At 45.6% G+C, this 14,700-nt stretch overlaps 1 protein-coding gene across 1 annotated transcript in view; it reads left to right on the forward strand.

Annotated features, from left to right (window-relative positions):
• TMEM131 (transmembrane protein 131) overlaps nt 1-14,700 on the forward strand; it is a 105,011-nt gene that overhangs the window by 63,049 nt on the left and 27,262 nt on the right. The window contains exons 20-26 of the mRNA XM_038760122.1: nt 155-241; nt 3,070-3,222; nt 3,353-3,428; nt 3,574-3,691; nt 5,439-5,577; nt 5,680-5,789; nt 8,856-8,922. Of these exons, the coding sequence (XP_038616050.1) occupies nt 155-241; nt 3,070-3,222; nt 3,353-3,428; nt 3,574-3,691; nt 5,439-5,577; nt 5,680-5,789; nt 8,856-8,922 (750 nt within the window). The remainder of the gene's footprint in view (nt 1-154; nt 242-3,069; nt 3,223-3,352; nt 3,429-3,573; nt 3,692-5,438; nt 5,578-5,679; nt 5,790-8,855; nt 8,923-14,700) is intronic.

A 14,700-nucleotide genomic window follows, 5' to 3' on the forward strand; every position in this document is an offset into this window, starting at 1 on the left:
AGGTGTGTAGAACTGGGTTGTTAATGACTCGATTGTAACATATTTCAACATCCGTACCGGTGTTCTCTAAACTTATTTTTTTTTGCCTTCTGTATAACAGTGAAACATCCTGCACACTTTGGATTATTGTACTAGAAACTCTGTTTTCCTACAGATCTTAACCATTCCCGTGAAAGCTGTGATCGCAGTAGGCTCATTGATGTGCTCTCCCAGTCTCATCGCCCTTCCTCCATCCTTCCCGGTAAGATGCTGCATTGGAATGTATTTCTTTGTCTGTCTTTATGTTTCCCTGCATTCCCCCTATTCTGCACCTTCAGAGTCGCACCCTCCACGCTATTGGAGAGAATGGGAATTCATCCATTCAGTTGTATTCACCGAGCCCTTACCGTGTGCAAAGCACTATACTAAGCACTTGGGAGAGTACAATATAACCGCAGACACATTCCTACCCACCACGAGCTCACAGTCTAGAGAATGGTCGTCGAAGAACAATCAGGAAGCGTTAAGTGACAGTAGAGCAAGGCCTTGTGATTTCCAAATTCAGTTTTAATCCAAAATGATGACCTCTGAGTGAAGGGAATTGAAATGCCTGTTGGGAGATTGATGAATTGGCTCCTGCCTTCTTCTCGGCTCTGTGTTTTTTCTTTTGAACTCCCTAGTTCTCTCCGCCACTTGAAGGCTGTAGTAAAGCTTTCAAAGAGAGCAGGGCACTGGGGTGGAACTGATGACCCTCTGCCAGAAAGTGGCTACATCTTGGTTCCTGCCCCTCAACAGAGCCCATTTCCTCTAAGAGAACTACACCAGCTGCATCGGAAATCTCCCTCCCGCTGAGCAGAAGCAGGTCTTCCCACAGTGCACTCCCCAGACGGTGACACATTCCGGGCTCTCTACCAGAAAAGACTCCCGTACAATTCATGGCCCTTCCAGCTGGTGAAATTGGGGCATCTTTCATTTGCTCTTGCTATGGCTCGTTTCTGTCTTCAATTTCCTGATGTCACAGAGTATGAGCCTGGGAGTCAGAAGCACCTGGGTTCTAATCCCGGCTCCACCACTTGTCTGCTTTGTGAACCCTCCTCCTCCCCGCCCCGTCCCCGGCCTCGCGCCGGCGCGCTCACGCCACGGGGACGCGCGTGCATGCGCCCCCCGCCCCGTCCGGAGCCCGGGAGCCGGCTGAGGCGGGTCGCGAGGGTGGCGGTGGCCACGCTCTGGTACTCCTCCTTTCCCCTTTTCCTCGCCTTCTTTGTATCCTTCTCTAACAAGGGACGGAATGGCCTAGAGCGGATTCTGCTCAGCCCTAATTCCCTCCCTTTTCCTTGGAGCGGGCCCGTCCTCCTCACCCCTGACCTCTGGCCCAGGCCAGCCTTTGGGCAGGGTCCCCAGGCCCCCATCACCCCTTCCCCTCCCTGGCCTCGTCTTCCTCCTACCAAGCCAGCCCTCCCTCTGTTTTGTTCTGTTGTCTGTCTCCCCCTTCTAGACTGTGAGTCCATTGTTGGGTAGGGACTGTCTCTATATGTTGCCAACTTGTACTTCCCAAGCGCTTAGTACAGTGCTCTGCACATAGTAAGCGCTCAATAAATACGATTGATTGTTGGGTAAGGACTGTCTCTATATGTTGCCAACTTGTACTTCCCAAGTGCTTAGTACAGTGCTCCCCACACAGTAAGCACTCAATAAATACGATTGATTGATTGACCTTGGGCAAGACACTTCACTTCTCTGGGCCTCAGTTACCTCATCTGAAAAATGGGGTGGGGACTGTGAGCCCTACGTGGGACCAACCCGATTATTTTGTATCTATCCCAGTGTTTAGTACAGTGCCTGGCCCATAGTAAGTGCTTAATAAATACCTCTATCATTGTTATTATTATTAAGAATTGGGCAGCCAGGGGTGCCAGGGACTGTTTAGCTTTCTAAGCTGTCACTAGGTCAAGAAGGTAAATGAGGTCACTGTTCCTACTTCTCCCGCACGTATACTGTGTGCAGAGCACTGTACTAAGCACTTGGGAGAGTACCCTACAGCAGAGTTGGTAGACCCGTTCCCTGCCCACAACAAGCTTACTGGTCTAGAGGAAGTTCTCTGGAGACGATTTGGGCAAAGGCTCCTTCGTCGATGTTAGCACGAGTCTTCAAGTCATTTTGCTGTGCTTTTATGTTTGGCCAGACTTCTTGTCTCCACAGAAATTATCGGCCAGTTTTTCGATTTGCCAAAAGGTTATCACATCCGAAACCCTGGGTTTAGTTCTGAGTACTTTTTGTTCGGAAATATTGCATTGGGTTCACCTTTGTGGGTGGGCGTGTTGTGATAGGTAGTCACTTTTTTAAGATGCCCAGGAAATCCAAACTTAAGAATAATGGTGCTGTACTGAGTTAATTCAGCTAGACAGGTTATTATTAATAATAATGATAATAATGGCATTTATTAAGTGCTTACTATGTGCAAAGCACTGTTCTAAGTGCTGGGGAGGTTACAAGGCGATCAGGTTGTCCCACAGGGAACTCACAGTCTTAATCCCCATTTTACAGATGAGGTAACTGAGGCACAGAGAAGTTAAGTGACTTGCCCAAAGTCACACAGCTGACAGTAGGCAGAGCTGGGATCTGAACCCATGACCTCTGACTCCAGAGCCCATGCTCTTTCCACTGAGCCATGCTGCTTCAAGAGGTTGCAGTGAAACTCTTGAAATGTCCTTGAAGTCAGTCATATTTATTGAGCGCTTACTGGGTGCGGAGCACTGTACTTAGCACTTGGGAGAGTGCTTATAAGAGGCACATTCCCTGTCCTCAATGAGTTTATCGTCTAGAGGGGGAGACAGACATTAATATTAATAAATAAGTGATAGATATGTACATAAATGCTGTGGGGCTGGGAGGGGGGATGAATATAGGGAGCCAGTCAGGATGACGCAGAAGTGGGTGGGAGAAGAGGAAAGAAGGGCTTAGTCTTAGTAGAAAGCTTTGGCGCTTTCCTGTATTTGCCCCCGAGCTTTTATTTTGTGGGGAAATTCCCATTACATGTCAAGTCTGTTGGTAACAAACAACAAATCCTCTCATTCTGTTTCTTTTCTTTAGGGAAAAGTTGTTCATCAGAGTTTAAATATAATGAGTTCCTTCTCCCAAAAGGTGAAAATACAACGTATCCGATCCTTAACAGAAGATGTGCGGTTTTACCACAAGCAATTGAGGAGCAATAAAGAAGATATAGAGCCAGGGAAAAAATCTAAGGTTTGAGAGTTTCAAATTTGTAGGGAATGGAATTTCTTTGACTCTGTTTACATGATCTCCAAATTAAGGTTTCATTGACTTTCTCAAGTTCTGTATAGGTCTGACTTGATTTTCTCATATGTTTTTCCAGGTGGCAAACATTTATTTTGATCCTAGTTTACAGTGTGGGGATCACTGCTACGTAGGACTGCCTTTTCTATCCAGATGTAAGTCACCTTGGCTTTCACAGCATCCAGTACCTAAAAAAAGATGGGCATTAACCCGTTCCCCACTTTTTAAAGGCACAGTTGCCTCTTTCTGTCTTGGCGTACACGCCCTGCCCAAGTAAAACTGTGTTTGGTTTTGTTTTAGCTGAATCTAAAGCACAGCCCGGCCGAGCTATGCAAGAAGATACGTGGGATTCTGATTGGGACTTGCATGAAAACCTATTCCGAGGATGGAAATCAGTAAAAGGAAATGCAGGTCATAGGTAAGCATTTTCTCCCTCAATTCCAGCTTCTGAATGTCACCTGCCGGATTCGATACCCATGTTTCATTACAGTTTAGCTAAAGACATTTCCCTGGCCACACCCAAACTTCCAAGTAATGTGGACTAGATTTCCTTCTGGGCGGCCCTTCCTTGTGAACTGAATGGCATCTGATGTCCTCTTTCTGCAGTTCTGCTCACCACATCACCTTTCAAAGAAAAATGCTGTTAGGTGACTTCTGCCAAATGATGCCACTCGCCCTCCCCCGAAGCTTGTTGAAATTAGCTGTAGAAATAGACCATACCTTCAGACTGTGGAGAAATGCTGATTCAAACTGTAATAGTAATTGTGGTCTTTGTTAAGCGCTTAGTCTTTGTCAAGCACTACTCTGCTCTGGGGTAGATAAAAATAAACAGGTCCTGCATAGATAGGACTCAGAGTCTAAGGAGGAGGGAGAACAGGTATTGAATCCCCATTTTGCAGATGAGGAGCCACAGAGAAGTGTAATGACAGGTCCGTGGCAAAGCCGGGGTAGAACCCAGGTCCTCTGACTCCCAGGCCCGTGCTGTTTCCACTAGGCCATGCTGCTCTGCTGTTAGGCAAAGACTAAAACTCTGGTTTTCACCTTCTCTGTCCTTTTTCCTCCTCATTGATGGAACAAATAAAATAGGCCAGCACAGTCTGAAACTAAAAGGGAAATTACTTTAAGGCACAAATATCCCTATCCAAAATTTTATCATCCAACAAGAACCTTTTAATCTTATACTGTCAACTGTATTAACACTAGTAATAATGATGTTAAGTAAATATTTTAGGCTACATTCCGGGGTAAATACAAGGATGTCCCAATCCCTGTCCCACCCAGGGCTTCCAATCCATCTTTTCCCTATTTTACAAGTGAAGAAACAGAGAGGTTATGTGGTTTGTCCAAAGTCACACAGCAGGCTGGAACTTGAGTGAGATGTATTGTTTAAATTGGGCTCTCACCTTTACGAGGTTGCTTCTCTCACAGCTGTTGCCAAAACCTGTAATTGCTTAGGCTGCCTGGGAGACAGAGGTGCAAACTAGGTGCTAAGCACTAAACAACGTGCTGGGACAGTTGCCAGATAATTGGGTCAGTTCCAGTCAAACATGGGGCTCAGTCTGGAGGAGACCAGATATCGAATCCCCATTTTACAACTGAGGGAAGTGAGGTGCAGGGAAGCTGTGATTTGCCCAAGATCATCAGCTAGCTGAGTCGGAATTAGAACTCAGATCCCCTGATGGTCAGGCCCACGCTGTTTCCTCTAGGCTGTGCCGCTTAGCGGAAAGAGCTGCGCAGGATGGGTAGAAGATTTGTGTTCTCGTTCTGGCTGTGCCATTTGCCTGCTGTGTGACCTTGGGTATGTTTTCCCAACTGGATAATGGGGATAAACACTGTTCTCCCACCCTCCGTGATGAACAGGGGCTGTATCAAATCTTATTATTCTGTTTCTTCACCAGCACTTAGCATTGTTCTTGGGACAGGCTTGCAAGCATTTATTATTATTTTTATTAGTTATTATTACCATGATTTATTACCTGATGTGTAATAAATCTGCAGACTCTGCAGATTAAAATGCTTCAGTTGCACATTTAAAATGCTACACTACTCATTTCAGCAGCAGATACTGTTAAAAGTTGGGAAAAAGGATTCAAACTCATGGACCGGGCCGGGGAAGCAAACCTTATCAGAAAGAAGCACTCTCTTTCATTTTGGTGTTTCTCTAGATCCAGCGCTGTGTTTGAAGTGGACACGGATCTGCAGAAAAACGTCGTATCGAAAATCACAGCCGAGCTGTTGTGGCCGTCTCTCCTGAGTTCTTCCCGCCTCTTGAATTTCCCCCTCACCAACACTAACAGTTCTTCGGTGAGTATCAGCAATGGCGAAACATAACCATCACGCAGTGCCCCAAGCGGGTCTTCAACCTGCGGAGACTCCCCGGGTGATTTGGTTCTTCTTTTCTGCCAGGAAGACGAAGTGGTTATAGAAAATCCAGCTGACGTTCCTGTGCACGTTCAGTTCATCCCTCTGGCTCTGTATTCCAACCCTTCTGCCTTTGTACCCAAACTACTAGAGCGGTAAGTATTTAATCAGAGTGACCAACTTTTTTTTTTTAAACCTCTTGGCCTAAAAAGGAAAGTCTCATTCGTCAGTTAAATCGGCACAGATTTTCCTTGAGGTTCACCTGCAGCTGGTAGGGCCTAAACTGAGATTTTTGCAGATTTTAAATATGAGGGCCAGATGTGGTCTGAACATACAGTAACTTGGTGTGTTTGGACAACTGTAATGTTAGGTTATGTATGTCCTCTAAATATCTCCTCTAGACTGTAAACTCCTCGTTGGCAGGGAATGTGTCTATCCTCTCCCCCAAGCACCTAATCCGGTGCTCTGCACACAGCACCCAATAAATGCGATAGATCGATTTTCTCTGGAAACTACTTAATGAGCGTCGACTGACAGGATTTTCTTGAATTGCGGGTTCAGTGGTTTACTCTGCTTGCAAGGCGAGGCTAGTGGATCCCAAAGAGAGAGATGGGAGAATCTCTTCCGTTTTTTGACCTCTTCAACTTGGCCCAGATTGAGGGGGGACTTCTGCCATGAAAATTCAGAACCAACTCAATAGATAATAGTTTGATAACCAAAGTTCCAAAATCTCACTGAATCAATCAGTTGTATTTATTGAGTGCTGATTTATGGTATTATATATGGTCTTTAAGTGCTCACTGTGTGTCAAACACTTGTCTAAATGCTGGGGTAAGTACAAGTTAATCAGGTTACGACTCCGTTCCTGTCGAACATGGTGCTCACAGTCAAGTAGGAGGGAGAACAGGTATTGAATCCCCATTTTACAGTTGAGGAAACTGAGACCCAGAGAAGTCAGATGACTTGTCCAGCACCAGGTCACACAGCAGGCAAGTGGTGGAGCTGGGATTAGAACCCAGGCCCTCTGGCTCCCAGGCCCGTGCTTTATCCACTAGGCCTCGCTACTTACTACGTGCAGAGCACTTTACTGAGCTCTCGGGAGCGAATGGTACAACAGAGTTGGTAGACACATTTCCTGTCCTTGATTTGCTTGTAGTCTATAAAGCAGCAAGAGCCTGAAAGTCAGATGACCTGGATTCTAATCCTGACTACCACATACTTGCCGTGTGACCTTGGGCAAGTCACTTTTCTCTGATAGTTCCCTCATCCTTATAATGGGGATTAGATACTTGCTTGTTTCCTCCCCACCCCTGACCTTGGTTTTCCACACTTGTCTGACCAGATGATCTATTGATCTACCAGATATCTACTCCATTGTATAGTATTTAGTGATTAGCACAGAGTAAGCGCTTAACAAATACCATTATTATAATTATTTTTTTCCTCGGGGTTCATACTCTTAGGGCAGGAAAAACTGGACAAGTCAAGGGGGCCTCAGGAGCAAGGCCTCGGCTCTGTGTGCTGGAATCTCCCGTTTGAGGCGTTAGCCTGAAAAGCTGAGGCTGCCGTCCAAGGCCAGACTGGCAGGAAGGCTGAAAAATCCATCGAGTAGTCAGGAAAGATGGAGGTGCGGGACGGAGGCATTCCAGGGCTGAGATGGCTGAGCGCGGCAGTTTATGGTCTGAGGAGGAGAAAGCAGAGTGAGGAGGAACTCTAAAGGGAGGCCCAACCAAATCCCTCAGTGCAGACGTAGAATGTCGTAACGGCTGCTGGGAACGCCTTCTGATCAGTATGTATTCTGGAGGTGGCCCCGTGTCGAATTCAAGACGTCAGAAGATTCCAAGGAGCCCGTCCTCTGGGCAAACAACCTAGTTGTTATAAAAGATAAACTTTGGTTCTCGAAAGATGTAAATGTTCACCTCCTCTATGGCAAACCTGTGGATTTTGAATCTATTATTAATAATAATTAGGGTACGTATTAAGCGCTATGTGCCAAGCACTGTTCATTCAATTCAGTCGTATTTATTGAGCGCTTACTGTGTGCAGAGCTCTGTACTGAGCAGTTGGGAGAGTACAGTAGACCAGTAAACAGACTCATTCCCTGGCTACAATGAGTTTACAGTCTTGAGTTTGGAACAGTCCACTGTTCTAAGCCTTGAGGTAGATACAAGTTAAATAGGTTGGACACAGTCCCTGTCCCACATGGAGCTCACAGTCTCAATTCTCATTTAACAGATTAGGTAACTGAGGCATAGAGATGTTAAATGACTGGTCCAGGCTCACACAAGCAGACAAGTGGTGGGGCTGGGATTAGAACCCAAGTCCCTTGACTCCCAGGCTCATGCTCTTTCCACTGGGCCATGCCACTTCTGTCAGAAGGTGGACTAAGATTTCAGGATTCCAACTTGATGCAACATGAGGCGACAGGGAAAAAAAGAAAAAAAAATAGAAAAGCAATTCAGCTAATCACTCAGTAGATGTGAGGGTGTCCCTCAAAAATTACAGGGTCTTTTTTTTTTAATTGCTTTTTTTGGTACAAGACACTTTCTGTATTTTCTGCCTTCAGGCCAGCAGCATATTGAGCGCTTCCCATTCTCACCCCTCCTCCCGAGGGCAGGCATAGCTAAACTTCATTCCCTGGACGTCTACATTTTTGTTCACCTCTGTCAAGAATGCCCAGTTCACTTTTATCTTCTCCCATCTGCTAATAACTCCCACCAGTAATACTCTTTCCCAGTGCTTAGTACAGTGTTCCACATACAGTAAGCAGTTAATAAATACTATTACTCTTACTGTGGATGGGGAAGCAGCAATTTTTGAGTCCTCCTCTCCTTCCCCTCCTAGCATCCCTTTTCCTCCTCGCCCCGCCAGCCTGTTTACTTTCACATTTTCTCTCTCTGTGGCTTCCCTCAGTCTGGCTTAGTTTCTCATCAGCTGTTGGCTTCCCTTTGGATGTTTTAGCAGATGGTTACCAAAACGTGGCCCACCTGGCCTTATCCCGGACTGATCCCAGGACTAGCTTCAGTAGAGCCTGGAGTTTTTCCCCCTTCCAAACCTTTAACCTTTCGTCAGCTAAAGCTCACAGGCTCAGTTTTGCTCCTTTTTCTTTGGGCAGTTACTACATCTCCAGAGTTTCTTCTCAACTCTGAATATTTGATCTGAAAACCAGGAGCCTCTATTTTCCTGTAATGTTTAAAAACCAATTATCTCTCCATTTTTAGGTTTAACTTGAGTAAGATGGCAAATCTGGATTTGAAAACACTAGAATTTCAAGTCTCCCGAAACTGTGTAAGTCTTAAGTCATCTTCTACTCTTTACTATGGAAAGCTCACTGTACGATTGAATGCTAACGGAAATATTCAAGAGGCCCCTTAGATTTGCTTTGCTGGCTAGGTATCAGTAGGTTTCCAGGGAAATTTCAGAGCGGTTTAAAGTTAAAGAAAGATGGGCTCAGAGCAGATAGTTGGATGGGAAGTGTCAGTAACTGGGAATGTTTTGAGTATGCTTTGAGAATGGGAAACTGCGTGATGATTAGGCCATGACAGTCCGTTGTTGGATAGGGATAGTCTCTATTTGTTGCCGAATTGTACTTTCCAGGCACTTAGTACAGTGCTCTGCACCCAGTTAAGCGCTCAATAAATTTGATTAAATTAATCAAGCACCTGAACTAAGCGTTTGGAAGGTTACAATGAAACAGTGCATAGACATGTTCCCTGCCCACAACAAACTTACTTACAGTGTATAGGCGGAGACAGACATTAATGTAAATAAAAAATTTATAGCTACGAGTCTAAGTGCTATGCTGAGCGTGGTAAGGTGAGCACCATGGAAACTTCCACATGTCTGGTTGATGAGTATGGTGGGGAATCTGGTTAGGGCAGACAGTCGCAATCCCTCAAGTCTGGCTGATCTTCCAGAAAAACAACACCACTCACCAGGTACTCACCTTCTCTCCTCCACGTGTCCACATCTCTCCCCCCACCCTCCCAAAACCAGCTCTTCCTTGGGAGTCTCTGGGTAAGTCAGTGCTTCCTTCTTGAGATTTTTCTCCTTTAAGGGAAGTAAGTAGCAGTTCATTCTGATATTTACTAAGCACTAATTATTATTGGCCAAGCATTGTCCTAAGCATTGGGGTAGATACAAGGTTGTAACAATAATAGTAATAATTGCAGTATTTGTTAAGTGCTTACTATGTGCAAAGCACCGTTCTAAGCGCTGAAGCGCTGGAGTAGATACAGGGTAATCAGGTTGGAGCACTGTCCATGTCCCACATGATAGTAATATAATAATATTGGTATTTGTTAAGTGCTTACTATGTGCCAGGCATTGTACTAAGCGCTGGGGTGGACACAAGCAAATCGGCTCCCTGTCCCAGATGGGGCTCACAGTCTCAATCCCTCAATTTTGCAGATGAGGTAACTGAGGCCCGGAGAAGTGAAGCAACTTGCTCGGGATCACACAACAGAGGAGTGGCGGGGCCAGGATTAGAACCCATGACCGTCTGACTCCCAGGCCATGCCACTTCTCATGGGGCTCGCAGGGGCCTCACAGTCTAGGTAGGGAGGAATAAAATTTGATGCCTCAATTTTACAGATGTGGAAACTGAGGTACAGAGAAATTAATCAGCATGGAGTAGTGGGTAGAGCACAGACCTGGAGGCCAGAAGGACCTGGGTTCTAATCCCAGCTCTGCCACTTGTCTGCTCTTTGACCTTGGGCAGGTCACTTAACTTCTCTGTGCCGGTCACTTTATCTGTGAAATGGGGATTAAGACTGTGAGCCCCATGTGGGACAAGAACTGTATCCAACCTGATTAGCTATTATCTACCCCAGAGTTTAGTACAGTACCTGGCACATAGTAAGCGCTTAATAAATAGCATAATTTTTTTTTTCCAAATGACTTGCCTAAGGTCACAGAGCAGACAACTGGTGGATCTGGGATTAGAACCCAAGGTCCTCTAGGTTAGAACTATCAGTCCCTAACTCCTGAAGCTCCCCCAGTTTTAGGAGGAAACTCCTAAGGAAGTCATGCTGAACCCCAGGGTCCTCCCCACCTGACCAGATGAAGGGAACCTAAAACTCCAAGTTTGCCCTTTTTATCCCTCCACTTCTGCTTCTGCAGAGATAAAGGAGAGTGGGGAAGCTGAGAAGCCGCCAACTTTGTAGACAATCCCGGAGGAAAGAGGCTTCTTCATACCTCTCCTGTCCATTGTCACTCTGTCTTCTAGGCAGTTACCTTTCCACAGGGGTCTGTAAATGAGAACCCCGACCAGGTAAAGAAATTTGAACTGTGAACTCGTAGCTATTTTGTATAACTACTCATTATAGTTATATTGTACTCTCCCAAGCTCTTAGGACAGTGCCGTGCAGACAGTAAGCGCTCAATAAATGCCATCGATTGATTGATTCTTCTAGACTGTGAGCCCGTTGTTGGGTGGGGACCGTCTCTATATGTTGCTGTCTTGTACTTCCCAAGGGCTTAGTACAGTGCTCTGCATACAGTAAGCGCTCAATAAACACGATTGAATGAATTGATTTATTCAGTCGTATTTATTGAGCGCTTATTTTGTGCAGAGCACTGTACTAAGTGCCCGGAAAGTGCAGTTCAGCAATAAAGACAATCCCTGTCTACACTGGGTTTACAGTCTAGCAGTTAGACAACTGCACTGTAGCATCTGAGGGGAAAATGGGAGGCGGGCTGAAGCCGGCTAGGAGATGGGACTGAGTCAAACGCATTGGCTCGAAACTGGAGCCAAATGAGCAGAGTGTTGCTCTCGGGTCAACAACGAGCCACACAAAAATGAACAGGAGGGGGAACTGGGAGAATACTCAAAGGGAAGTTATTAAGCAATCAATCTGCCGGTACCCAGCCGGGCACAGAATGTCAGCGACTGAAAGGGCCGGGAAGAAAAAGCCTTGCCAGACAAACTGACTCTCCTGTGGTAGTGGCAGGCCTTGGAGAGAAAAGCATAGGAATAAAAGTATCCCGTCTACTTGGAGGCTTCAAGTACTCTTAGAAATGAGCTCTGAGGGACACACAACATGACCCGCTAATGAGTATGGATCACTTTGCAGATACAGCCCAGCGCTATAGGTCTAAAGTGACTTAACCAGCACAGGCCCAGGAATTTCTACCCTGCCGATCTTTTCATCGGCAACTGAGAACTCCCAGCTCGTTACCTAGGCAGTTCACTGCCTGACAATGTGTGAATAAAGGGAATCAAAAACTGCCCCCATGGCTTTAAGCAGGCCAAAATTTCCAGGTCAATTTGAGGGCAAGTCACTTCTCTGAGTCTGTTTTGTCATCTGGAAAATGGGAATTAAGACTGTGAGCCCCATGGGGGACATGGACTGTGTCCAGCCTGATTAGTGTGTAATCACCCCAGAACTTAGTACAGTGTCTGACACACAGTAAGCGCATAACAAATACCATTAGAGGAAGGCCTGGATCTACTTATTGTATTGCACTTTACCCTGGAGCTCACATTCTAGGTGTGTGTATGGATGAAAAGTCCCACAGGGAGACTCTAGTTGTCCCACCCGCACGACGTGAATTCAGACTTCCTTCTTTGTGTTGTGTTGTGCTTGCAGTACTTGGGGCTATCTTCTTTTACCCCTATCTCTTAGTCTTCCCGAAACTTCCTCTTTTGATCCCCGACCACGGCGTGCCATGCCAGTCTGTCTATGTCTGCTGCCTGCAGTCATGTCCTTGAGATAAGCTTCTATCTGAGCCTGTGCCATCTTGTTCCTCAAACCATTTCCTCTCGGGGGACCAGCGTGGTTCAGTGGATAGAGTCTGCCACTTGTCTACTGGGTGGCCTTGGGCAATTCACCTCACTTCTCTGCACCTCCGTTGCCTCATCTGTAAAGTGGGGCTCGAGATTTGGAGCCCCACGTGGGACAAGACTGTGTTCAGCCCAATTTGCTTGGATCTGCCCCAGCGCTTAGTACAGTGCCTGGCACATAGTAAGCACTCAACAAAGCCCACAATTATTATTATGTTGCCCAGTTTACATTTGCCATAGAGCAGCTGTGTGGCTTTCCTTTTGACTTCTAGTCTATGTCCCACCCAACAAAGCTGTATCAAGGGGAGCACAACTTTGGTGTTGAGACACACTTTGTTCTGGGACTGTCGGGTTTATAGTTCTTCCTTGCCACTTGTTGAGTGACTCATAAGTGAAGCTGGTAGAATCGCTCAAGACACTGAATGCTCTGCTTGTGGTGGCCTATTAACCGTTCAGTAGGGCAGACGGCACTAAGACATGTGGTTTTGTCTGAAACCTAATAACCTCACGAATGTCCCACTTTGCCCGAAGATCTCCCAGAAGCCCTCTGTTCTGGCTTTCCTTGTCTGTCAATCGATGGTATTTATTGAGTTCTTACTATGTGCAGAGCATTGTACTAAGGGCACGGGAGAGCCAGAGATGTTCTTTGTATGGATTAGTCTGAAACTGTAGCTGATTTTTAATCATTTTGGGGTGTGAGTTTCTAGGGTGCAGTCACACACCTATAATCGGTCAGTGGAGTTTGAGGGCTTACTGTATACAGAGCACTGTACCAAACACTTGGGAGAATACAACAGAATTAGCAGACACATTCCCTGCCCACTACATTACAATCTAGAGGAGGGAGGCAAATGTTAATATGTATTATAGACATGTATATAGATGCTGCAGAGTGAGGGTGGGTGAATAAAGGATTCACCAGGGTGACGGAGAAGGGAGAGGAAGGAGGGAAAATGAAAGCTTAGTCGGAAAAAGCCACTTGGAGAAGATGTGATTTTAATAAGGCTTTGAAAGTGGGTAGAACATTAATAAAAAAAAATGGTATTTAAGTGCTTACTATGTGCCAAGCACAAGATAGATACAAGGTAATCAGGTTGTCCCACGTGGGGCTCACTGTCTTAATTCCAATTTTACAGATGAGGTAACTGAGGCACACATGTGAAGTGGCTTGCCCAAGGTTACACAGCAGACAAGTGGTGGAGCCGAGATTAGAACCAGTGTCCTCAGACTCCCAAGCCCGGGTTCTTTCCACTAAGCCACGCTGCTTCTGCTAGTCTGTCAGATATGAAAAACAAATCTTGACCAACTGTCTACCCCTCTGACACTCCTAGCCTATTGAATTGGAAGAGAAGTGGGAAGAGCACGGGCCTGGGCGTCAGTGGACCGGGATTCTATTTCTGGTTCTGCCACTTGTCGATTGTGTGACAGTGGGCAATTCACCTAACTTCCCTGGACCCCAGTTAGCTCATCTGTAAACTGGGGAATAAATTTAAATCCTATTCTCTCCTATTTCGACCATGAGCTCTATATATGGCAGGATATATGTGACCGATCTGATTAATTTATATCCGGCCCGCAGTTACTGCAATGCTTAGCAAATACAAGTGCTTAACAAGGGCTACTGTTGTTAGTACTGTCATAATTCTTACGAGTTTGAGGAAGCATGTTCTCCCAACTATGTCCAAGTTGCTCGTTGCATGCTTCAGCATGACTTTGTAGAAGAAACTGTATTGGATCAGGCTCACTACATCTCCTTTATATGGTTTAAAATAAAAGAATGTGCTTAAATATGAGCAAAAAACTCCAATGCTAAATGCTGTAGAAAAGTTATTTCTAGCCAGGTACAAACTAGAAGTTAGTGCTTAGCACATAGTAAGTGCTTAACAAATACCATCATTATTATTATTGAGGGCTTTTTTTTCCCCTCCTAAATGGTATTCATTAACTGTTTACTATGTACCAGCATTGTATTAAGCACTGGGGTAGATACAAGCTAATCAAGTTGGACAAAGTCTCTGTCCCACGTAGCGCTCCCAGTCTTAGTTCCCATTTTACAGATGAGATAACTGAGACTCAGAGAAATGCAGTGACCTGCCCAGAGGCACATAGCAGAGGGACAAGGATTGTCTTTAATTTCCACTTGCATACTTTCAGTGCTTAGTACAGTGCTCTGCACAATATAAGCGCTTAATAAATGCTGTCACTACTACTGCAGGTAACACAGTCTTTGGAATAAAGAGATGAAGTGAATTGGAAACTGTTAATAAAAGTTCCAGACAGGT

The sequence above is a fragment of the Tachyglossus aculeatus genome, chromosome 18, assembly GCF_015852505.1.
Source record: "Tachyglossus aculeatus isolate mTacAcu1 chromosome 18, mTacAcu1.pri, whole genome shotgun sequence".
NCBI classification, from domain to species: domain Eukaryota; kingdom Metazoa; phylum Chordata; class Mammalia; order Monotremata; family Tachyglossidae; genus Tachyglossus; species Tachyglossus aculeatus.